Source organism: Lampetra planeri, chromosome 41 (assembly GCF_965212315.1).
Source record: "Lampetra planeri chromosome 41, kcLamPlan1.2.h2, whole genome shotgun sequence".
NCBI classification, from domain to species: domain Eukaryota; kingdom Metazoa; phylum Chordata; class Hyperoartia; order Petromyzontiformes; family Petromyzontidae; genus Lampetra; species Lampetra planeri.
Window position 1 is genome coordinate 9189155 of NC_136147.1, and position 24786 is coordinate 9213940.

General features: G+C 53.5%; 2 protein-coding genes across 5 annotated transcripts; one reads left to right on the plus strand and one right to left on the minus strand.

The window, feature by feature from the left end:
- Positions 1-108: 108 nt before the first annotated feature.
- Positions 109-6883, minus strand: LOC144732186 (uncharacterized). Of its 2 annotated transcripts, XM_078613543.1 has the most exons (6): positions 6802-6883; positions 5671-5751; positions 4770-4817; positions 3984-4083; positions 1519-1544; positions 109-1365 (listed from the first exon to the last, which is right to left on the minus strand). In XM_078613543.1, exons 2-6 carry the CDS (start codon positions 5749-5751, stop codon positions 1243-1245), a joined length of 378 nt encoding a protein of 125 aa, XP_078469669.1. In that variant the 5' UTR covers positions 6802-6883; the 3' UTR covers positions 109-1242. The 2 variants fall into 2 exon arrangements, with proteins under 2 accessions (XP_078469669.1, XP_078469668.1); XM_078613542.1 differs by lacking the exon at positions 6802-6883 and having other exon boundaries at positions 5671-6794.
- A 63-nt stretch (positions 6884-6946) lies between these two features.
- LOC144732183 (uncharacterized) lies at positions 6947-22899 on the plus strand. 3 transcript variants are annotated; one of them, XM_078613538.1, is made up of 8 exons: positions 6989-7008; positions 7179-7218; positions 14787-14879; positions 15240-15287; positions 17248-17329; positions 19585-19610; positions 20910-20936; positions 21421-22899. In XM_078613538.1, exons 2-8 carry the CDS (start codon positions 7210-7212, stop codon positions 21574-21576), a joined length of 441 nt encoding a protein of 146 aa, XP_078469664.1. In that variant the 5' UTR covers positions 6989-7008; positions 7179-7209; the 3' UTR covers positions 21577-22899. The 3 variants fall into 3 exon arrangements, with proteins under 3 accessions (XP_078469665.1, XP_078469664.1, XP_078469663.1); XM_078613539.1 differs by lacking the exon at positions 7179-7218 and having other exon boundaries at positions 6947-7008; XM_078613537.1 differs by lacking the exon at positions 6989-7008 and having other exon boundaries at positions 7015-7218.
- Positions 22900-24786: the final 1887 nt, after the last annotated feature.

The window sequence follows — 24786 nt, forward strand, 5'->3', positions numbered from 1 at the left end:
TGATTATAAGACGCTCCCCCAACATGTTGCTTTCATTACAGGGGGAGGGGGCGTGGGAAGTGCGTGTTATAATCCGTAGTACGCGTCGATCAACTGAGATTCATTCGCTTGTCGATGTGGAAAACACCAAGAATTTAATGCCCGGCCATACAATACAGGAGCAGGCATTCCGTGCCTGCCTTAAACCACGGGCACCCCGCACCACCATCAGCACGAGTCTCCATTGCGCCGGGCTGCCAGTGAATAAACAAACTCTCTGCCTTGCCGTCCGATCGGTTGAAATATCACAAAACCATCGCTCGCAATGAGTGCTGCACCCATCTCAGAGCCGTGAGCTCGTGCGAGGTTTGCACGCTTTTATTGTGAAGGGCAACAGCTTTTTGCTGTTGCCCTTCACAATAAAAGCTGAAACGCCAAAGACAAAGCACACACGCACAAACGTGCAGCCCGATATTACCCATCGCTTTACGCTGAGGACCCGGTCAGTGTGTGACCTACAACACAAGTGTGGGAAACAAGTCCATGTGCGTACAATCCTCTGAGCGTGTGGACCTGTGATGCTCATTCTCTGCCGCTGCCCCGGTCGTCTGGAACTCCCTTGTCCCAGCCATCAAATGCTGTTGGCTCTCTGCCTCTGTTCAAGTCCAGACTCGAGACCTTTCTATTATCCTTTGCCTATGACCGACATCCTCTCTCTATGAACTATGTCTACAGAGCAGCACTAGGCAGGTGCTGGAATGGTCCCACACAACAGCTCTGCTAGAGCCAGGCCTGCACGTGTCAGCATCTTGAGATGCCTATACACACACACGATGCACTGTCAATCGTATTGCGTTCTGACAAGGGCACAGTTATTCTCAGGGGCTTCACTTGAGCCAGCACACTGCATCCAGTATGACTCGCAGGGGCTGTGGCTATTACTCTACCAACGATCAGGAAAACATTCAGACTCACGAGAGATGTTTTGGTTTGGCCACGTAATGATCTAACCATGGGGCCATTTAATTTGTTTGGCCGTGTCGGGTGGTGGGGGGCTATACGAACGACAAAAATGTGCCACATCATTTCGTGGCTTAACCCAAACGTCTACTCTATTATGAATCTGAATATTGGTTGCGCAGATACACCGCGTGTTACAGCAACTATTCAGCGAGAAATAAAGGCCGGCTTGGGCCACACATCCGCCAGGATAAACGAGCCGATCTCTCTCCCCACGACGGAGTGGACGGCAGCCGCCTCTCTTCAGAGGCAGTTCGACATCGCCGCGATGTCCGCCAGGATCGACTGGAGCGTGATGACGCCACCGAAGCAGTAGAGGAACTTCTGTCCATGCCTCGGGATGTCTCCTCGTCGCCACAACGCGAACTGCGCTCGACACACCGACACCGGGAGTTGCTGAATCCGCCTCTGGCAAGGAGCGCGCACTTTCAGCCGCCGCCTTTCGTCGTCAGCGCGGTGTCGGTGGCGATGTTCCCGCTGCGTAACGCGACGAGAATGGATCTCCAAGAGAACACTCACCATGATGTTCAGCAGGGCATTGAACCCTGCAAAAGAGGAGAGGCACGGCACAGCGTCAAGGACTACAGGTGTGTGTGTGTGTCTGCGCGTGTGTGCCACTGTGTCTGTGTCACTGTGTGTGTGCACGCGTGTGTGTCACTGTGTCTGTGTCACTGTGCGTGTGTCACTGCGTGTGTCACTGTGTGTGTGTCATTGTGTATGTGTCACTGCGTGTGTCACTGTGTGTGTGCACGCGTGTGTGTCACTGTGTCTGTGTCACTGTGCGTGTGTCACTGCGTGTGTCACTGTGTGTGTGTCACTGTGCGTGTGTCACTGTGTGTGTCACTGTGTGGTTGTGCGCGTGTGTGTATCACTGTATTTGTCACTGTGTCTGTGTCACTGTGTCTGTGTCACTGTGCGTGTGTCTCACTACGGGGAGCGGTGGTGTAGCGGTTAGCGCGCTGCGCTATGAACCTGGTTCCCGCTCAGGGCCAACATCAGTGACGATTATCTGAACCGGTCTTTGGCCTCCTCCCATAGGTCGACTCAGCCTCAAATGAGTAACTGGCGCAGTGTTAACATTGTCACTGGAGAGACAAAGGCGGTCGGGCGTGGTGCTGGCCACCCACCCTCTCGTGTGCCGTGCCGGCCTTTATAGGTGCTCGCTAACAGCACTTGCCCCTACAGTCTGTTAAGGCTACACGGGGGATCTTTATCTCAGTGTCACTGCACGCTCTTATCGTACAGAATCATACGCGTGCGTGCAGCCACGTGCAGACCTTTTGCCAATCCACTGCTGGATAATGACCTCCCCATGCCGTGGGTTTTACCATGAACATCACCACGCTGGTCACAGGGTGAGTTTTCGTGAAGGCGGAGCAGCACAGATGTGGGGAGCATAGAAGTGCAGCGCAACAAGTAGCCACAAGTGCCCCTCCAAGCGCTATACCGTCTCGAGGCTGCTTAGCTTGCGAGCTCAGACGCGATGGGCTGCCTTGCAGACGCTGTCGTCGTGGGGATTGTCAAGGTGAATGCCGCGATCCATTTCCCATCGCGGCTCACACCGTGCGGCCTTGAGTGCACGGCTCTAAGATCATGATTATGATGATTAAAGATGATTATGATGATTAAAGATGATTATGATGATTAAAGATGATTATGATGATTAAAGATGATTATGATGATTAAAGATGATTATGATGATTAAAGATGATTATGATGATTAAAGATGATTATGATGATTAAAGATGATTATGATGATTAAAGATGATTATGATCTACGAGTTTTTGTAGGCTACGCTCCCACGTCTATGCTCCACGTCGTCACCAAAGCCCCGCACTGACCAGCGTGGTGAAGTATGATCAAACAACCCCCACGACCCGCTAGGTGTGGGGAGACCCTTATCCTGCAGTGGATTGACAAAGGATTTTTTTTTCTGGCCAGACGACAAACGCAGATGAGAGCCAAACGTGTGACGACCTATATTCTGCACGTAACACGAGGCGGAGATCGTTTGTAAGCGCCGATAAACTGAGTCAGTGACGAGACCGCAAAGCGTTGCAGTGGTGGCAGCGGCTCATCGTTACGCATTACAGGGAGCTGAACAGAAGCTCAATGGCGCTGTAGAGGTCAGGCGTTCAACCACAATGTCACGCAGCACCACACGGAACGGCAAAGAGGGCAACACCGGGTCACGTCTCATCAGAGTCTGCGGCTTCACCCGCATGCTAATCGCCCGCCTTCAACCCGGGCTCAAACCTCAAATGCGTCGACACCAAAGGGTACTTGAAGTTTTCATCACTGTCAGCTAACGTCATCCTTCACAACGTCATCCATAATTGTAGTGATCATCGTCGTGGCATTCAAGTCCATCTCGATCATTCGTGGCGTGATTGTTGATGGCGGTGACGCGCCCCAAGCGGTAACGTGTTCGCTGCTTGCCGCAGATTTTCGTGGTTCGAATCTAGCGGCCGTCCCGGTTAACACTGCGGGTATATTAACCCAAAACATATGCTTCACAGTGAATGTTGACGATCCCTTGATGTTATCCGCAAGGGTGGGCCATCGTGTGCTGATATCATGTTTCAAATTTGAAAAGTTGCTGCAAATTACTCGATTGGATTCTACATAATAATGATAACCCCCCACTGATAAAACTTGGCCGAACCCTCTTGGGTAAACACGTGGAATAACAACAACAACAAGGCTACTTCCACCACATGTCCGACGCAGGCAGAGCCAAATTCCTCACTGAAACAATTTCTGGATCGCTGGAAAACGCGTGACGATCCGTAGACACGTGGACTAGGAGCCGCCGCCAAAGCGAGTGGGACACTGGATGTGGTGTGCCGGGTTCGGGAAATCGTTTCCAAGTCAACGAGCCGGACAGACCCAACTGAACCGAAGCCGTGTGGGCGGTGACTCGATCGCAAATCATCATCAAACATCGTGATCACGATGCCCATCATCATCAGCGCGATCTCACCGATAAGGCTGCATCCCAGCAGGAAGTACTTGACCCCGTAGGAGACTCCGTACTTGTTGGAGTACTGGGCGCCACGGACGAAGCACAGCGACGTGTTGACCTGCACACAGTCACCGACACGAATTGCCACACCCAAAGATAAAGATCCCCCGTATAATCTTGAAAGACTGTTGGGGCAAGTGCTGTTAGCGAGCAGCACCTATGAAGGCCGGCACGGCATACGAGGGGGTGGGTGGCCAGCACCACGCCCGTCCGCCTTTGTCTCCCCGGCGGCGATGTTTACACACCACACCAGGTACTCATTTGAGGCTGAGGCGACCTAGGCGAGACCCAGGACCGGTTCAGATAATCGTCACCGGTGTTGGTCGTCGTCCACCGGGTTCCTGGAGCAGCGAGCTCTGTGCTGCGGCCCAGCAGGGAGGATTGCGGTCTTGAACGCGGCCCGTCGGCCGCCCTGGTCATGACTGCGCGCGTGTTCGTGGGGCGTTAGAGATCACCAGACGCCATTGATACTCGTGGAGGCGACCGCGTGCCGGAGTCATGGTCCGTCGTTTAAAGTTTACTGAAAATCACTCAATTGGGATGATCGCGTAGCGTAGCGACATAACTGCGGACTATGCCCGTTGCACAGAGCGCCTTGCTGGTGCAGCAGAGATGGTGGAGATGCCAAAATATACGCGGTTAGTGATGAGCATGTGACAGCTGGCATGGAACGATAACAGATCTTAGCATCGAGGCCGGCGCTCACGCACACAGAGTGGCGATCAACAAAACGTGGTCACTCACCGTTACCATGACAGTGACCAGAACCCGGAACACCAGCCGGATGATTTTCTGATGAAAAGATGACAACGTTCATTAAACACACAACAACACAATATGCACAACACACACGCACACCACGAACACAAAACAATAAAGACAATACAACACATACATAACGACACACGCAAAAAACCAACCCGCTACACACGTGTGCACTTTCACGTCGCCAACCGTGACCAAATCAGCTTTCGGATGAAGGCCTCCCCTATCCCCTACATCAATAGAAATGTAAACATGCACAGTATTTGACATGTTAAATGTCAATGAAACGCACATTTTCGGGGTCTCAAGGGAGGGCGGGGGGGTGATCGCCCTCTCCCCTTGTATCTGTGAGACTATCAATCCAGGAGGGTCCTGCCAAGGTTTCGCAGTAGGTGGCGATGTTAGCGTTGCGTGTCATTCTAATTGAATAATAATTTGCCGTTCATTTTCGACATCGGAATATTTGGCCACGACTGTTTACATTGTATAGTTTTTTTTGTACCTATGGGAGAACATACAAACTACACGCAGAAAAGCGCTAGAGTCAGGAATTGAACCTAGGTCCTTCTTGCTGTGAGGCACGAGTGCCATCACCAATGCGACACCCAGCCGCCCAACACCCTGCCAGATCGCCACTCCTCCGCTTGCACCTCCACCACCACCAACACCACCACCTCCTCCACCACCACCACCTCCACCGCCACCACCACCACCACCACCACCTCCACAACCATCACCACCACCTCCATGACCACCACCTGCACCACCACTTCTTCCAGCACCACCACCTCCTCCACCACCACCACCTCCACCTCCTCCACCACCACCTCCACAACCACCTCCTCCACCACCACCACCTGCACCACCACCACCTCCTCACCGCTTTGCTTTCTTCAGTCAATGGCACCTCCTCTCCCGCTGCTCCCACTATGGGGGTGCGCTCTGTGAATAAGTCGGCCATCTGGGCACCCGCGGCCCGACACAAGGGTGGACGCAAGGGTGGACACAAGGGTGGACACAAGGGTGGACATAGTCACAGCCACGCAGCGCACGCCGCCACCACAGAGCCACGCTCAGCAGCAGTCATCATCTCTAGGCATGATCTATCCACTGCTGGGTGAAGGCCTCCCCACGCCGTGCGTCCGGGTCGTGAGGTTATACTTGACCATACTTCACCATCTTGGTCTGCGCGGGTTTGTGAAGTCGACGAGGATAGAAGTACAGTACAACAACGGACATTTGTCCGTAATAAAGATTTGTTTTGGGTTAGATCGCGTAAATATAAATGTGTCGTTAAACCCGCCACCACCCGACGCGGCCAATTAACGACACATTTATATTTACGCGATATAACCCGAAAAAAACATCTACTGTGGGTAATATTGGTCGCGAAAGCGTGCTACGTGTTCAGGGGAGATTCGCTTCAGTGCCCTCAGCTGCCCACCACACCACATTGCCCCCCCCCCGCTTGCCCCTATCTGTCCGTGCATAGCGGTGGGTGATGGCCCATGCGAGCACTCTGCAGACTCAACTCTGATCTTATCATCTCAGCTGCGACTGGTCGAGGCGCATTCCGAGTGATGAGGCCACGCAGCCTCTCCATGGTTAATTAGCAGCGTCCCAACAACGCCGGCGACTGCCCAGGCGGCACGCTTCTGAGCAAACTCTACGTTTAGAAAGAAAACACGCGAGGAAGGCTTTCGAGCCAACACAGCGAGACACAAATGTGTTCGTAAGCATGCGTCACATTGCCGCTGTGTCTAGCTGCTGCATGCAGACACACGGGGAGACACACGGGGAGACACGGGCACTCATGGGGAGACACGGGGACACATTGCCACTGTGACTAGCTGCTGCTTGCGGACACACGGGGAGACACAGGGGGCCACGGGGCCACATCGATGCTGTATATAATAGCCTGTACATACAGCAGCACACCATATGCACAATACACATGGCAGGCGGCAATCACGGAATTTTCACAGAAACCAACCGACGCCACCGCGCTCACCTGGCCAGCAGCAGTCACGCGCGTGTGCGAGTGACTCCTGCCCGGCTCCCCCCCCCCGGGTTACCCATTACCCCCGCGCACGTGACGGGCGCTCATTTTCCTCGTGAGTGGGTGGTGCAAGTTCCGCGTTGTTGGTTAGGGGGGGGGGCTGGTGCGAGGGGGCTTTCACTGAACAAGTGGGGGGCATTCGAAGGAAGCGTGCAGCAGGTAGGTGTGCGTCCCTGCTGATCACCGATCTTGCTCTCTCTCTCTCACACACACACGATCTTCGTCAAAGTGATTTGCACGGTTGGTTACGGACGATGCGACAGAAGGTCAACATACAATGTGCCTTCAAGTGACACCTTCGCGCGCGTGTGTGAGAGATGTACTTAGAGAGCGGTGGCGCTTTCGTTAGCGCGCTGCGCTATGAACCCGGTGAGCCGAAATCGATTACCGCTCACTGCCACCAACGTTAGTGACGATTATCTGAACCGGTCCTGGGCCTCTCCTAGGTCGACACAGCCTCAAATTAGTACCTGGTGCGGTGTGTAAAGTTTCCACTCGGGAGACAAAAGCGGTCGGGCGTGGTGATGGCCACGCACCCCCTCGCGCGCTGTGCCGGCCTTCATAGGTGCTAGCCAACAGCACTTGCCCCAACAGTCTTCTGAGGCTACACGGGGGATCTTTGTCATTGTATCTGTGTAGCCATGTGCGTCTGTTTGTCTGCACGAAGCATATGTGCACCGAGAGCTGTCGCGCATCGCGCTGCGAACCTTCTCGCCCGAGTTCCATTCTCGAACACGGCTAATATCAGTGGCGAATGCCATTTGGACCGGATCCTGCGCCTCCCCTAGGTCGACTGAACCTTAAATAATTACCTGGCGTGGTGTCTAAACAGCGGCACTGGGGGAGACAAAGGCGGACCGGTCGCGGTTCTGGCCACAGCATCTCCTCGTGCGCCGCTTGAGACTAAATAAACAGCACTTGGCCCAACAGCCTTTGCATGCTATTCGGGGGATCTTTACCTTCTGCAATTTCCAGGGCGCTACTGGATTGTGGGTGGGGGGAATTTCCCTGCTTCTGCTTTTAACTTTCCATTCCCGGGACTGCGCGTTCCGTGGTTGACTCGCTCGGCTGGGGAAGAGCAGCAGCAGCAGCAGGTGCAGCAGCAGCAGGTGCAGCAGCAGGTGCAGCAGCAGCAGGTGCAGCAGCAGCAGGTGCAGCAGCAGCAGGTGCAGCAGCAGCAGCAGGTGCAGCAGCAGCAGGTGCAGCAGCAGCAGCAGGTGCAGCAGCAGCAGGTGCTGTTCGCCTTGGGGCCTGGCCGCCACGTGGCCAGAAGGTGGCAGCACAGCAATGGATGATTCTTGAATCTGTCTGTGCGGAGCTTTAAGAGTGTCACCCCCATTCCCTCGTATGCGTCGTGGTGGACCTCTTTCGGGGTTCCCCGGCAAGAGGCCAAACTCTCATTAGTGGAGTCGATCGCGCATCCAATGAATGTAACAGGACCCAATGTGGGTTCGATCCCGACCCGGACGCCTGGTGTGTGTGGAGTTTGCATGTTCTCTTTCTCTCTCCATGATCGCGTGGGTTTTGCTCCGGGTCCTCCGTTTTCCCCCCATCCATATTTAGAAACACGCGTTGAAGATATATTCTTGGTTCTTTCGGTAAAGTCACGGAGATAGTTGAAGAGGATTCGGCCGCTATCAATGACCACGCGAGAAGCCACTTCGCTGGGCTGTCATTTGTGGCCAGGTCGCTTCTGAAAAAAGAGGTGTACAGCTCAGTGGGCCTAACCTGATTACATAAAAAATAGAGAATTAAATAGAAAGGAAAACATACTCTTGGTTCTTTCGGTAAAGTCACGTAGATAAAGAAAAAAAATTAAAAAAAATATTAAAAATAAATCTAGAAAGAAAGGAAAATCTCGAGGCTCCTTGAGGCTTTCCTTGATCAACAATAATCACAATAATCACAATAATCACACAATAGTACCACGCATGATTGTGATTATCATCAAAACTGAACATGAGATTACCACCGTGCTCAGATATGTGTCGATTCATTGCCGGATAAAGCTCGCCTTTGTCACGCCGTGCGGATTGTTTCGACCATACTTCACCACGCTGGTCAGGGCGTGTTGGTGATAAACCCTTGTATCCCCCAGCCACTCAACCAGTTGGAAAGTGACAGGATCGATCGGGCCCGGCTAATTGCTCCTCGCCGCTCGCAGTCCCACGGCGGGTGTCGGATGAGCCCAGGGGTCTCGGCGTCTCCCCCTCTGTCTGTTACTTCCCTCCGAGGGCTTCGCCTTCTCCGAGTGGCGCCGTGCGAGCGACGCTCGCTGCCTCCTCGTGCCACAGAGGGCCCGGCTGGGCGCAGTGACAGCTCACCGCGTGTGCCTCGCTGGCTTTACGTGGGGAGCGGTGGCGCGGCCGGTTAGCGCTCTCGGCGCCACGTACCCGGGCCCGCCCGAGGGTCGACGGCCGGCAAACGAGCTGTGATTTTTCTTGGTGGCGAATTAAAAAAAAAATGTTTGGGCCAGTCAATTGAGTGTCTGCTGCGATGCGTAAACATCGCCACGAGGGAGACAAATGCGGCCGTGCTGACCTTCACAGGGGCTGCTCGCTAACAGCACTCTTGCCCAAGAAGAGTCTGTTCATCATAATATAGGTGTTTGGGTCAGATCGCGTTATTTATAAATGTGTCGTAACCCTCCACCACCCGACACGGCCACACAGTAACAAACGTGACACATGTTTTACTGTTTGGCCGCGTCGGTGGTGGAGGGTTACGACACATTTATAAATAACACGATCTGACCCAAAAACCTATATTATGAATAATATTGGTCGCGAAAGTCTTAAGAGTCTGTTAAGTTTATAATGATTATAGGAGGGGGGGGGATTTTGATACGGGTAAAAAGAGGAGAGGGAGGGCGGTGCTATACCTGAATAGTGGGCGGGGTCCGGTGTCTGAGAGGGCGTGGTTATGCAAATTTGGGGGGGTGGGGGGGGCACCAGGGAAGGGGGGGGGTACCCGCTCACCTTTGTGAGTCCGGTTGTATCCCAGCTCCCAGACACGTGGTCGCTTGCACCCGGTGGTTCTTCACCTTCACTGCAGCCTTGCACCCCTTTTAATCCCAGTCGTTAAACAAATGTGCAATGTTAATAAATGCGGAGGGTTTAATGAAACAAAGTAGTGCTTACTCACGTGCCCATGCTGAACTTGTGTTTTCGATTATTTACCTTCTAGAATTAAACTCTGCCCATGTCTCGCACTCCCAGAAAGGGCGTCTCGCACCACCAGGGGGTGCAGCGTGATGCACGCCGAGTTCACAACCACGCCGGGTTTAGAACCACGCCGGGTTCAGAACCACGCCGGGTTTAGAACCACACCGGGTTCAGAACCACGCCGGGTTTAGAACCACCGGGTTCAGAACCACGCCAGGTTTAGAACCACGCCAGGTTTAGAACCACACCGGGTTAAGAACCACACCGGGTTAAGAACCACGCCGGGTTTAGAACCACGCCGGGTTTAGAAACATGCCGGGTTTAGAACCACCCCGGGTTTAGAACCACCCCGGGTTCAGAACCACCCCGGGTTTAGAACCACACCGGGTTTAGAACCACACCGGGTTTAGGACCACGCCGGGTTTAGAACCACGCCGGGTTTAGAACCACCCCGGGTTGAGAACCACCCCGGGTTTAGATCCACGCCGGGTTTAGAACCACACCGGGTTTAGAACCACGCCGAGTTGAGAACCACCCCGGGTTTAGAACCACGCCGGGTTTAGAACCACCCCGGGTTTAGAACCACGCCGGGTTTAGAAGCACGCCGGGTTTAGAACCACGCCGGGTTAAGAACCACGCCGGGTTTAGAACCACGCCGGGTTTAGAACCACCCCGGGTTTAGAACCACGCCGGGTTTAGAACCACACTGGGTTTAGAACCACGCCGGGTTTAGAACCACGCCGGGTTTAGAACCACGCCGGGTTAAGAACCACGCCGGGTTTAGAACCACGCCGGGTTTAGAACCACACCGGGTTCAGAACCACGCCGGGTTTAGAACCACACCGGGTTTAGAACCACGCCGGGTTTAGAACCACGCCGGGTTAAGAACCACGCCGGGTTTAGAACCACGCCGGGTTTAGAACCACGCCGGGTTTAGAACCACGCCGGGTTCAGAACCATGCCGGGTTTAGAACCACACCGGGTTCAGAACCACACCGGGTTCAGAACCACGCCGGGTTTAGAACCACCCCGGGTTTAGAACCACACCGGGTTGAGAACCACACCGGGTTTAGAACCACACTGGGTTTAAAACCACGCCGGGTTCAGAACCACCCCGGGTTTAGAACCACACCAGGTTGAGAACCACGCCGGGTTCAGAACCACCCCGGGTTTAGAACCACACCGGGTTTAGAACCACACCGGGTTTAGAACCACCCCGGGTTTAGAACCACCCCGGGTTTAGAACCACGCTGGGTTAAGAACCACGCCGGGTTTAGAACCACGCCGGGTTCAGAACCACCCCGGGTTTAGAACCAAACCGGGTTTAGAACCACACTGGGTTTAGAACCACTCCGGGTTTAGAACCACACCGGGTTTAGAACCACCCCGGGTTTAGAACCACACCGGGTTTAGAACCACGCAGGGTTTAGAACCACACCGGGTTTAGAACCACACTGGGTTTAGAACCACCCCGGATTTAGAACCACACCGGGTTTAGAACCACACTGGGTTTATAACCACCCCGGGTTTAGAACCACCCCGGGTTTAGAACCACACCGGGTTTAGAACCACGCCGGGTTTAGAACCACGCCGGGTTAAGAACCACGCCGGGTTTAGAACCACGCCGGGTTTAGAACCACGCCTGGTTCAGAACCATGCCGGGTTTAGAACCACACCGGGTTCAGAACCACACCGGGTTCAGAACCACGCCGGGTTTAGAACCACCCCGGGTTTAGAACCACACCGGGTTGAGAACCACACCGGGTTTAGAACCACACTGGGTTTAAAACCACGCCGGGTTCAGAACCACCCCGGGTTTAGAACCACACCAGGTTGAGAACCACGCCGGGTTCAGAACCACCCCGGGTTTAGAACCACACCGGGTTTAGAACCACACCGGGTTTAGAACCACCCCGGGTTTAGAACCACACCGGGTTTAGAACCACACCGGGTTTAGAACCACGCTGGGTTAAGAACCACGCCGGGTTTAGAACCACGCCGGGTTCAGAACCACCCCGGGTTTAGAACCAAACCGGGTTTAGAACCACACTGGGTTTAGAACCACCCCGGGTTTAGAACCACACCGGGTTTAGAACCACCCCTGGTTTAGAACCACACCGGGTTTAGAACCACACTGGGTTTAGAACCACCGCGGTGTTTAGAACCACACCGGGTTTAGAACCACACTGGGTTTAAAACCACACCGGATTAAGAACCACACCGGGTTTAGAACCACCCCGGGTTTAGAACCACACTGGGTTTAGAACCACCCCGGATTTAGAACCACACCGGGTTTAGAACCACACTGGGTTTATAACCACCCCGGGTTTAGAACCACCCCGGGTTTAGAACCACACTGGGTTTAGAACCACCCCGGGGTTAGAACCACACTGGGTTTAGAACCACCCCGGATTTAGAACCACACCGGGTTTAGAACCACACTGGGTTTATAACCACCCAGGGTTTAGAACCACCCCGGGTTTAGAACCACACTGGGTTTAGAACCACCCCGGGGTTAGAACCACACTGGGTTTAGAACCACCCCGGGTTTAGAACCACACCGGGTTTAGAACCACACTCGGTTTAGAACCACCCCGGGTTTAGAACCACCCCGGGTTTAGAACCACACTGGGTTTAGAACCACCCCGGGTTTAGAACCACACCGGGTTAAGAACCACGCCGGGTTTAGAACCACGCCGAGTTTAGAACCACGCCGGGTTAAGAACCACCCCGGGTTTAGAACCACACCGGGTTGAGAACCACGCCGGGTTTAGAACCACACTGGGTTTAGAACCACGCCGGGTTCAGAACCACCCCGGGTTTAGAACCACACCGGGTTGAGAACCACGCCGGGTTCAGAACCACCCCGGGTTTAGAACCACACCGGGTTTAGAACCACACCGGGTTTAGAACCACCCCGGGTTTAGAACCACACCGGGTTTAGAACCACACCGGGTTTAGAACCACGCTGGGTTAAGAACCACGCCGGGTTTAGAACCACGCCGGGTTCAGAACCACCCCGGGTTTAGAACCAAACCGGGTTTAGAACCAAACTGGGTTTAGAACCACCCCGGGTTTAGAACCACACCGGGTTTAGAACCACCCCGGGTTTAGAACCACACCGGGTTTAGAACCACCCCGGGTTTAGAACCACGCCGGGTTTAGAACCACCCCGGGTTTAGAACCACACTGGGTTTAGAACCACCCCGGGTTTAGAACCACACCGGGTTAAGAACCACGCCGGGTTTAGAACCACGCCGAGTTTAGAACCACGCCGGGTTAAGAACCACCCCGGGTTTAGAACCACACCGGGTTGAGAACCACGCCGGGTTTAGAACCACACTGGGTTTAGAACCACGCCGGGTTCAGAACCACCCCGGGTTTAGAACCACACCGGGTTGAGAACCACGCCGGGTTCAGAACCACCCCGGGTTTAGAACCACACCGGGTTTAGAACCACACCGGGTTTAGAACCACCCCGGGTTTAGAACCACACCGGGTTTAGAACCACACCGGGTTTAGAACCACGCTGGGTTAAGAACCACGCCGGGTCTAGAACCACGCCGGGTTCAGAACCACCCCGGGTTTAGAACCAAACCGGGTTTAGAACCACACTGGGTTTAGAACCACCCCGGGTTTAGAACCACACCGGGTTTAGAACCACCCCGGGTTTAGAACCACACCGGGTTTAGAACCACGCCGGGTTGAGAACCACGCCGGGTTTAGAACCACGCTGGGTTTAGAACCACGCCGGGTTCAGAACCACCCCGGGTTTAGAACCACGCCGGGTTGAGAACCACGCCGGGTTGAGAACCACGCCGGGTTCAGAACCACCCCGGGTTTAGAACCACACCGGGTTTAGAACCACCCCGGGTTTAGAACCACACCGGGTTTAGAACCACACCGGGTTTAGAACCACGCTGGGTTAAGAACCACGCCGGGTTTAGAACCACGCCGGGTTCAGAACCACCCCGGGTTTAGAACCAAACCGGGTTTAGAACCACACTGGGTTTAGAACCACCCCGGGTTTAGAACCACACCGGGTTTAGAACCACCCCGGGTTTAGAACCACACCGGGTTTAGAACCACGCAGGGTTTAGAACCACACCGGGTTTAGAACCACACTGGGTTTAGAACCACCGCGGGTTTAGAACCACACCGGGTTTAGAACCACACTGGGTTTAAAACCACACCGGGTTAAGAACCACGCCGGGTTTAGAACCACCCCGGGTTTAGAACCACACTGGGTTTAGAACCACCCCGGATTTAGAACCACACCGGGTTTAAAACCACACTGGGTTTATAACCACCCCGGGTTTAGAACCACCCCGGGTTTAGAACCACACTGGGTTTAGAACCACCCCGGGGTTAGAACCACACTGGGTTTAGAACCACCCCGGGTTTAGAACCACACCGGGTTTAGAACCACACTGGGTTTAGAACCACCCCGGGTTTAGAACCACCCCGGGTTTAGAACCACACTGGGTTTAGAACCACCCCGGGTTTAGAACCACACCGGGTTAAGAACCAGGCCGAGTTTAGAACCACGCCGAGTTTAGAACCACGCCGGGTTAAGAACCACTGATTTAAACAGAGCAGGGCGCGGAGTGTTCACGTGCATTATGCAGGCCGGAGGTCTATACAGCACAGACAACAACAACAACTACAACAACACCAACAACAACAACAACAACACAATTAATAACACTGCGTGACCTTACAAGGAAAACAAACATTTAATCGGCGACGTTTCTGGCAATTGTCCTTCTTCAGTACCGAGTCATTTTCGCAGCTGGATCGAAACTCGCAGTCATGGCTGATCAAAGGGAAGATCCGAAGATAACGACCCTGGAGACCCCACGGCGGGTAAGGGACCTACATCACTCTCACAGCCAGTATGTGTGACAGTCTACACCTGCCAACCATTCTCGTGCAAGCCGCTGATTCTTAAGCCATTCTACAGCATCCACATTTCCAGAGGAACAAATGTAGTTTTTTTGCTCGAAAGTAAAATAAAATCTAATGAAGCATTACATCCTGTGTCGGGTGGAGGAGGGTGTACGACACAACATTTTACTCGCGCGATCTGACCCAAGACAAATTGGTATTTGTTCGGCTGTAGCGTGGGGCGCCGTGCGGTGTCCGGCTGTAGCGTGGCCTGGTCCGTGCAGAGCGCGGCAATGCACGGAGCGGGCTCCGTGAATCGCTGCCGCCCTGTCCCCGCAGGCGCTGTGCTTCCAGGTGTTTGCCGGCGTCGTGAGCGTCCTCCTCCTGGTGAGCCACCGCACTCTGGGCCAACACCTCGGCGCTCGGCTCAGTGAAGCGTTCGGGAGCTGAGCGGATCTGACGAACGCGGTGGGGTCCGCTTTTTCATTTGTCCAAAGCACAGCGGCCAGCAACAAACAGCAACCTCAAAGTTGTGACATTAAGAGTGAACACGTGACTTCAATAGAGCAAGGTTACTGAAAGAGCTTGGGGGGGGGGGGGCTGGGGGGGAATAGGAGATGGGAGGGGAGCAGAGCGTTGCGAGGGCAGAAGCAGGGCGAGAAGTGTTGTGACCTGCACTGTGGTGAGTGGCTGAGTGAGTGGGTCAGTGAGTGAGTGGCTGAGTGAGCGGCTGAGTGAATTGGTGAGTGAGTGGCTGAGTGAGTGGGTGAGTGATTGGCTGAGTGAGTGGCTGAGTGAGTTAGTGAGTGAGTGGCTGAGTGAGTGGCTGAGTGAGTGAGTGGCTGAGTGAGTGGGTGAGTGATTGGCTGAGTGAGTGGCTGAGTGAGTGAGTGGGTGAGTGATTGGGTGAGTGAGTGGCTGAGTGAGTGAGTGGCTGAGTGAGTGGGTGAGTGATTGGCTGAGTGAGTGGCTGAGTGAGTGAGTGGGTGAGTGATTGGCTGAGTGAGTGGCTGAGTAAGTGAGTGGCTGAGTGAGTGGGTGAGTGAGTGGGTGAGTGAGTGGCTGAGTGAGTGGCTGAGTGAGTGGGTGAGTGAGTGGCTGAGTGAGTGGCTGAGTGAGTGAGTGGCTGAGTGAGTGGTAAATGGGACGCCATGTAGCATATCGGATACAAAACACGTGTCTCCAGACCTGGCTGTACAGGCTGTACGGGTCAACCAGTATTGGGATGAAGTCATGAGGTGAGTGCCACGCGTTACCGAGTGCGCGTGAGTTGCGGGGTGCACGCGCCACTGATTAACCCGGGCGACCACTCGTGGGTCACGCGCGTGACCGCTCAGTCGCTCACGGGACCCGTGCCGACGAACGCGCTCGCACTCGACCCAAGGGCAGTGCGGGACTAAGCTCGTGCCGGGCCTGTAGCATGCGTGTTATAAAGGGGCCCTAACTAAAATAAAACACGTAAATATTAAAACACATACATGTTTAACTTGCACAGTAAAGTAATTGTATTTTTTAATTTGATATACAGCCAGCTAAAACGACAAATCGCTAACCTTAAACACCCAGTCGTTCATAAAAGTTGAAGGTGGTATAGTACTATCGTAATCCAGCAAGTGCAGAATCCCTGAACCGGTATTGATAGCTTGAAAGAATTTAGCGCGGGGCCCTTGAAAGTGCGGGGCCCGTACTTATGTAGCTACTTATGTAGTAGTAGTAGCTACTACAGGTACTGTGGTAGCTGTAGTAGCTACTACCCGTGTAGTAGCTACTACTACATATGTAGCTACTACTACACGTGTAGTAGTAGCTACTAGAGTAGTGTAGTAGCTGTAGTAGCTGCTACTACACGTGTAGTAGTAGCTACTACTACACGTGTAGTAGCTCCTCGTGACAAGTCACGATCAGCGAGGGCGAGGCCGCGGGCTCGATCAGCTCTCGGCACAAATCAGGCAGCGGCTAATCACGGGGCCCTTTTTGTTGTTGTCTTCACATGAGAAATGTGTCACACAGGTCGTGCCACCTGCACGGAGAGATGCCAGTGGGCGGACTCTGCGCTGAGGAAGGGGGAGTGGGCAGGGGGCGAGGCGGCAGCAGGAGCGGAGACGGCGGTCTGAGAGGCGGGGGGGGGGCACTGCTTCGCGTTCGTGTGAGCTCGGTCCCACCACACGCGGCTGATGATCCCCCCATCGCCCCCCCCACCTCGTCTCCCCCCCCCCCTCGTCTGCTCGCCCCCCCTCGTCTCCCCCCCACCTCACCCCCTCGCCCCCTCGCCCCCCTCGTCTCTCCCCCCAACTCGCCCTCCCACCCCCCCTCGTCTCCCCCCCACCTCACCCCCCCCTCGCCGCAGGTGTCCACGATCGTGTGCGGGGCGGCCACGACGACGCTGGTGCGGCAGCCCGAAATGGCCTTCCTGGCCCTCAGCGTGGCGCGTGAGTGCCGCGTGAACAGACGGCCGGAGCGTGAACACGCTGCGTTGCCGCGTGAACAAGCTGCGTTGCCGCGTGAACAGACGACCGCCGCGTGAACAGACGACCGGCGCGTGAACAAGCCGCGTTGCCGCGTGAACAAGCTGCGTTGCCGCGTGAACAGACGACCGGCGCGTGAACAAGCTGCGTTGCCGCGTGAACCGACTGTGTTGCCGCGTGAACAAGCCGCGTTGCCGCGTGAACAAGCCGCGTTGCCGCGTGAACAAACCGCGTTGCCGCGTGAACAAACCGCGTTGCCGCGTGAACAAGCCGCGTTGCCGCGTGGGGGCACGGCAATGTCGCGCAGACACAAATCAGTTCAAAGGGCTCCCATAATGCGCATGCAAAACGTTCCCGTGGACTCAGTAACCACCCCCTCCACGTGGCGCAAGAGCGCAGAAGCGTGGTCACCACATCTACGCCTGATGAAGCCAGTTGCAATTACTGGCGAAACGTCGTACTCAGATTGTAAATGTTGTGGCTTGGCTCTCCAACACGCCGGTGTGCTGTACTAGTCTATTACACTATACACTACACTATACACTATACACTACACTATACACTACTATACACTACACTACACACTACTATACACTACACTATACACTACTATACACTACACTATACACTGCTATACACTACTATACACTACACTATACACTACTATACACTACACTACACACTACTATACACTACACTATACACTACTATACACTACACTATACACTACACACTACTATACACTACTATACACTACACTATACACGACTATACACTACACTATACACTACTATACACTACTATACACTACACTATAAACTACACTATACACTACTATACACTACACTATACACTACTACACACTACACTATACACTAGTGCTGTACTAGTGACGGATTGGCCACGTTCTGTTTACGTGACAACCCTTACTAGTTGGCTGTGTCGGGTGGTGACGGGTGTAACGACACATATATACATTTACGCGATCCAACCCAAGTCAGTGTTTGATGATGAATTCCCTGCGTCGCGAGTCGGCTCGGGCAGGTTATGTGTAGGCTGCTCATGGACACAATGACACGGTTGAGTTGCAGGACGCGTTGGTACGATACGGGGGCGATTGCTGTCCTCATGTGGGGCTGTTGTGAGTGACCTCTGCTGACAAGAGAGCGTCGTAGTGAAGAAACACCTCGTCGTGTTATCGGCCTTCCCGTGAGAGTGATACAGCTCTCTTAGCTACCAACGGTAGGCATTTATACACAATTCGACAAAACAACAAAGCACTCAAATGCTGTCCCCATGACCCTCAAGTCCACACTACACAACCCCGTTGGCACTGCCAAAAGCCGAAAGAACAATTGCAGATCAGCTGACACGGCTCAACAAATTAGCCACGGCAATCAAGACACCGCGTACCGCACCGTACCAGCCACACGCCGTCCTACATCCACCTGTAGGCCGTGACCTGCGGTGTTCGCACAACGCAACCTCGCGCCGTGACATCGTCTCTCATTGCAGCCGCGGGCGACTTCTTCACCGCCCTTGATTGGGTCTCTAACGGCGTGGCCACAATGTGAGAAGCTGATGGCAGTTAAATTTCGATTTAAAGCTTTCGTGACTGCAGGGATTCATCTTCTTGGTTCTTTCGGTAAAGTCACGTAGAAGGGAAATAATAAAATAATAAAAATAAAACATAACAAAATAATTCTCACGACGTTTCGGCCACAACGCAAGCAGCCGTCCTCAGGTGAAGACCAGGTCTGTCGGGGAGACAGCGTCGGGGAGACAGCGTCATTCAGACGCTGTCTCCCCGACAAACCTGGTCTTCACCTGACGACGGCTGCTTGCGTTGTGGCCGAAACGTCGTGAAAATTATTTTATTGTTTTATTTTTATTATTTTATTACTTCCCTTCTACGTGACTTTACCGAAAGAACCAAGAAGAAGCTGATGGCAGTGACTGAAGTGGGACATCTCTCACTCGGGACGCCTTCACAGCCGCCAGAAACAAATTATACGGCGGTGTTGCAGCCGTTTCTAATAAGAAACAATCCACGTTGAAAGAATCATTGTATTGAAACATGTGAACACGACAACACTATGTATAGAACAGTATTTGGTGGGGCGGCGCCGCAACGCCCCCTCGTGGACGCACCGCGCCTGGCGAAGTGTAATTTGCAGCGCAGTGACGCGTCGCGCTGTTTGTGTCTCCGTCTGTTGCAGTGAGCGGCTCCGTGTGGCTCTTCATGGTGAGTGCTGCTGCGGTGGCGTGCGGCTCACCACTTACCCTGGGCACGCTCACCACGAGCTGAGGGGTCACGCTCTCAACGCACTCCACCCACTCTCCCCACTCTCCCCGCGCTCTCTCAACACTCTCCCCACGCTCTCCCAGCACTCTCCCCACTCTCCCCGCGCTCTCTCAACACTCTCCCCGCGCTCTCCCAGCACTCTCCCCACTCTGTCAACACTCTCCCCGCGCTCTCTCAACACTCTCCCCACGCTCTCCCAGCACTCTCCCCACTCTCTCAACACTCTCCCCGCGCTCTCCACCCACTCTCTCAACTCTCCCTGCACTCTCTCAACACTCTCCACCCACTCTCCCCACGCTCTCCCCACACTCTCCCTGGTTGTGTCTGTGTGCTCAGGGCATGGCAGATGTTCCACCGACCAGTCCAGCACGTGTCCTCGATATAAAAGGGGTGCCCCCCCCCAGTCTATCCATTATCTTAATAAGATCCCATTACTTCCCATGAAGACCAAATTTAGCCAGTTTTTTCAGCTTGTAATGTTAATTATATTAATACATTTTTTCACCCCCAATATACATTGATTTTTAAAAGATAAAACGATATTATAGCACGTAAACTAAAGGCCATTGCCCGAAACGTCACAAATTATACATTTTCCCTTTTAAGGCCACACAGTGGTATTGCGGAACGTGTTGAGCGTTTGTTTATTTGTGCACCAGGGCCAATGCAGCATCAGCATCACCACCAGACCACTACGCAGGAGCCACGCGTATGCGTGGCTTTTCTTCCTGGTTCCTACTGTTGTGCAGCAGGAGACTAAGAAAGATTCTCGTCATGGGCGTCATCATGAATTCGATTATTATCGTTAATGTCACCAAATGATTGCGCGTGATATTAGGGTCGCGAGGGTGTATGCGACCATACTTCACCCCGCCGGTCAGTGGTGGGGGTCTCGGGGAGCGGTGGTGTAGCGGTTAGCGCGCTGCACTGCGAATCCGGCGGCCAACACCAGTGACGATTATCCGAACCGGTCCTTTTCCTCCCCTAGGTCGACTCAGCCTCAAATGAGTACCAGGTGCGATGTGTAAACATCTCCACTAGGGAGACAAAGGCGGCTGGGCGTGGTGCTGGCCACCCACCCCCTCGTGTGCCGTGCCGGCCTTCATAGGTGCTCGCTGACAGCACTTGCCCCTAGAGTCTGTAAAGGCTACACGGGGGATCTGTCTTTGTAGCACACTCAGAGAACACAGTTGCACGAGTTGGTGCGAGTGGCCCCGTGCGCGTGTCTTGTCGTTGCAGCTCTGGTGGTACAAGAGCGGCGTGCTGGTGAGTCTTCCGATAACAAAACCCACTCGCGTGACCGGCGTCACGCCACGGGGCAACGCATCTGAGTGGCGCGTCGCTCCGTGTGGTGGAGAACGCCCTGCGGAAGCTGACATCGCAGAACTACCTCCGAGATCCCGTCAATTGTAGTTATAACATTACTCAGCGAGGATTACACACAGCATGAATTGTCCCCTACCGCATCACAATTGCAACTGTTAGAACCTTATTGAGTAGGAGCGCGTTTTGGATTCCAACACTTCGGATGTTGGATTTCCCGCTCTTCAAGGACGCGTTTGGATATTTTTGCCAATGACCCCCCACAAAAGACTCGCCCATCACCTCCCGTCCAGCGGCACGTGTAGGGGAACCAAGGCGTGACCCCCCCACCTACCTGCCCGAACTACTACAATGACTGTCAACCGCGTGATCCTAAGTCGAGTAAGGGAACTAAAAGTGTATCGGTGTGCCGGGCGTGTGGCCGCAGGACGAGGGCAAGGGGTGGCTGCTCGTGTCCCTGGGCCTGGCCGCCGTCTACCAGGCCCTCGTGTCGGCCGTGTTCGCCGTGCCGTGCCCCTCCAACCACACGGCGACCACCGCCGCCCCGGCCACCACCACCACCACCAAACACCCGATGTTCTAGGCCTCCACCACCACCACCAAACACCCGATGTTCTAGGCCTCCACCACCACCACCACCAAACACCCGATGTTCTAGGCCTCCACCACCACCACCACACACCCGATGTTCTAGGCCTCCACCACCACCACCAAACACCCGATGTTCTAGGCCTCCACCACCACCACCAAACACCCGATGTTCTAGGCCCCGGCGGGGCTGTTGGCCACATTCTGGACGCGACCGCAACTTGATTTCACGTGAGCCGCCGCGGCCACACGAGGCCCCCACTTCGAGACTGCCGCAGACGATCTCCATCCGGCGCCGCGAGCATCTCCCCTGCGTCGTCTTATTATTGTTGTTGTTGTCGCACGGCTGCCGATGTCGATGCAGAAGCGACAACTGCAATTTCACATTCAGGTGGTCACGCCAGACAGATCAGTGTAACACGCAGCAGTAGTAGGAGGAGGCTTTCGCGAGCAATAGCATCCATAATACAGTTGGTTTGGGTGAGATCTCGTAAATATATAAATGTGTCGTTAAACCCGCCACCACCCGACACAGCCAACTAGTAAGGGTTGTCACCTAAACAGAACGTGGCCAATTCGTCACAAGTACAGCACTAACCGGTGTGTTGGAGAGCGACGTCCATTTTTGGCTGTTGCCTCATGAAGCTGGGTGTAATTACTGGCGAAACGTCGTACTCAGATTGTAAATGTTGTGGCTTGGCTCTCCAACACACCGGTTAGTGCTGTACTAGTATACTACACTATACACTACACTATACACTACACTATACACTACTCTATACACTACACTATACACGACTATACACTACTATACACTACACTACTATACACTACACTATACACGACTATACACTACACTATACACTACACTATACACTACACTATACACTGCACTATACACTACACTATACACTACACTATGCACTAGTGCTGTACGAGTGACGAATTGGCCACGTTCTGTTGACGTGACGACCCTTACTAGTTGGCTGTGTCGGGTGGTGGCGGGTTTAACGACACATTTATATATTTACGCGATCCAACCCAAGTGTGTGTCGGCTGCGCTGATCATCGGGCTACTGCAGGGGCGCATATTCTTGACGAGGCTAGCGACGCTGCGATGACTGCGAAACAAAACAATTGTCCCTGGGGTAGGAAGTGTTATTTCCTAATTGCTTATGCCTCAAAAGTACAAAAAATGGCGATTATTCCCTACGAACTTTGCTTTTGTGACCAGGACAGTGATATTTTGAAATGTACATATTTTCAATGAGAAAACGTGGTGTGCATTTGGGGGCCGTCCATAAATGACGTCACGAACCTCGGGGGGGGGGGGGGTCAGACATTTGTGACGATGTGTGACGAGGGGGGTGGGGGTGAGAAGTGTGACGTCACATCAAAATGCGCAACTTTAAATAAAAATAGACAACACGTTCTACTTAATTAAATAGACTTTTTGATGTTTTCTCCTACAACATCAGAGTATAGCGCCACATTAAATACGCACTACAATGACAATAGTTTTAAGCGATTTGAAGCATGTTTTATTTGGGGGGGGGGGCAGAGCTTTGTGACGTCATATTTGAGGGGGGGTCTGACTTTTTGTGACGCCGTGTGACGAAGAGGGGGGGGGGGTCAAAAATCGCCCAAAATCGCGTGACGTCATTTATGGACGGCCCCTTGTCTCATTCCTTCACACAAAGTCCTGGTCACAAAAGCAAAGTTAGTGGAGAATAAAATCCATTTTCTATACGTTTTAGGCATGAGCCATTAAAAAAAAAACACCTCGCACCCAGCAACACAACTCGTGTTACATCGTGTGGTCATCTCCGCGTCGCCCTCGAATTGTCTCTGCGAGGGCGACCTGGGCTATGGCGGAGCGTCGTTCTCGTCAGCGGCGCGTGGCTCGCCCGCCGCCAGCGTCCTCACAGTGCCGCGCGGCCCTCGGCACGGAACGAGTTCCACTCCCCTGCGAGAGGGGAGTGGAAGAGACTCGCACGGAGCTCGGAGCACGGAGGAAGGTGGTCGTCTGAATTTTGACCTGAAACTTTCGTGACTGCAGGAATTCGTATTCTTTGGTTCTTTCAGTAAAGTCATGTGGATAGAGAAAATAATAAAAAAAATATTTTTTTTTAAACCCACATTTCGATGGTAACACAAGCGGTCATCATCTGGGAAAAAAACACCGCTTGTGTTGCGATCAAAACGTCGTGGGTTTTTTTTATCTGTTGTATGTTCTCCATTTACGTGACTTTACCGAAAGATCCAAAGGAAAGGTCGTCTGGTTTCAGGGTAGACTTTCACCACCGCAGGCGTTGTACACTCACCCGTACTCACCCCCTCATTCACTATCGCCAGCAAACCATCACCCAACCACACATCCACTCACTCACCCATTTGTCGACGCCCACTCGCTCACCGTCACCAGTCCACTCACTCACCCACTCCTTCCGTCCACTCAACCATTCGCTTGCTCACCCCCCCACCCATTCACGTAGCCAAGCAAATCGCCACGGGGTGCACACGCGTCTGTCCTGGGAGCCCCCGCTCGCTCTCAGACGACTCGAAGAGTCAATTATCACGACCACATTCAGCGACTTGAGATTCGTTGGAAACGTCGCCGAGCATCTTCAGGTCAGAGACCAGGAAGTCGTTCAAATACTAATGTAATCAGACTATTACTGGTAGGAACGAAGTGAACCAGCCTACAATAGATTACATCGTCCGTCCGTCCGTCCGATTAGGTGTAGCAACATCGCCCCCTACTGCAAACACTTGGCAGGACCCTACAAAAACCTTTAGACTCGGTGACGCTTTCCTGGCTAAACAAGTGTAACATTCCCTTAGAATTCCCTGAGATAGCTTTTAATTAAAACATTTTAATTAAACATTAACTCACAGCGCCCTAAAGCCTACAGCTAGGCCTAAAGCCTAGAACTAGGCCTCAAACTCTCCCTTCGTATCGTACCCCCGCGTGTGTGAAAGGGAGTTAATGTTTAACAATGTTACATTCCCTGATGTTTGTAAATAGAAACATTTACATTTAAAGCTTTTACATTCATAATTAAAAATGTGAATTAAAAATTAAGTCACAGCGGCCTAAAGCCTACAGCTAGGCCTAAAGCCTAGAACTAGGCCTCAAACTCTCCCTTCGTATCGTCCGATTAGGTGTAGCAACATCGCCCCCTACTGCAAACACTTGGCAGGA

Bases quoted from the DNA above. Each gene is read 5' to 3' on its own strand.
- LOC144732183 (XM_078613538.1), top strand. The intron at 17,330-19,584 runs GTGAGTGCCGCG...CGTCTGTTGCAG, and splicing joins CCTGGCCCTCAGCGTGGCGC to TGAGCGGCTCCGTGTGGCTC. The intron at 19,611-20,909 runs GTGAGTGCTGCT...TTGTCGTTGCAG, and splicing joins GCTCCGTGTGGCTCTTCATG to CTCTGGTGGTACAAGAGCGG.
- LOC144732186 (XM_078613543.1), bottom strand. From the start codon at position 5,751: ATGGCCGACTTATTCACAGAGCGCACCCCCATAGTGGGAGCAGCGGGA. The intron at 4,818-5,670 runs GTGAGGAGGTGG...TCTTTTCATCAG, and splicing joins TGACTGAAGAAAGCAAAGCG to AAAATCATCCGGCTGGTGTT. The intron at 4,084-4,769 runs GTGAGTGACCAC...GACTGTGTGCAG, and splicing joins TGGTCACTGTCATGGTAACG to GTCAACACGTCGCTGTGCTT.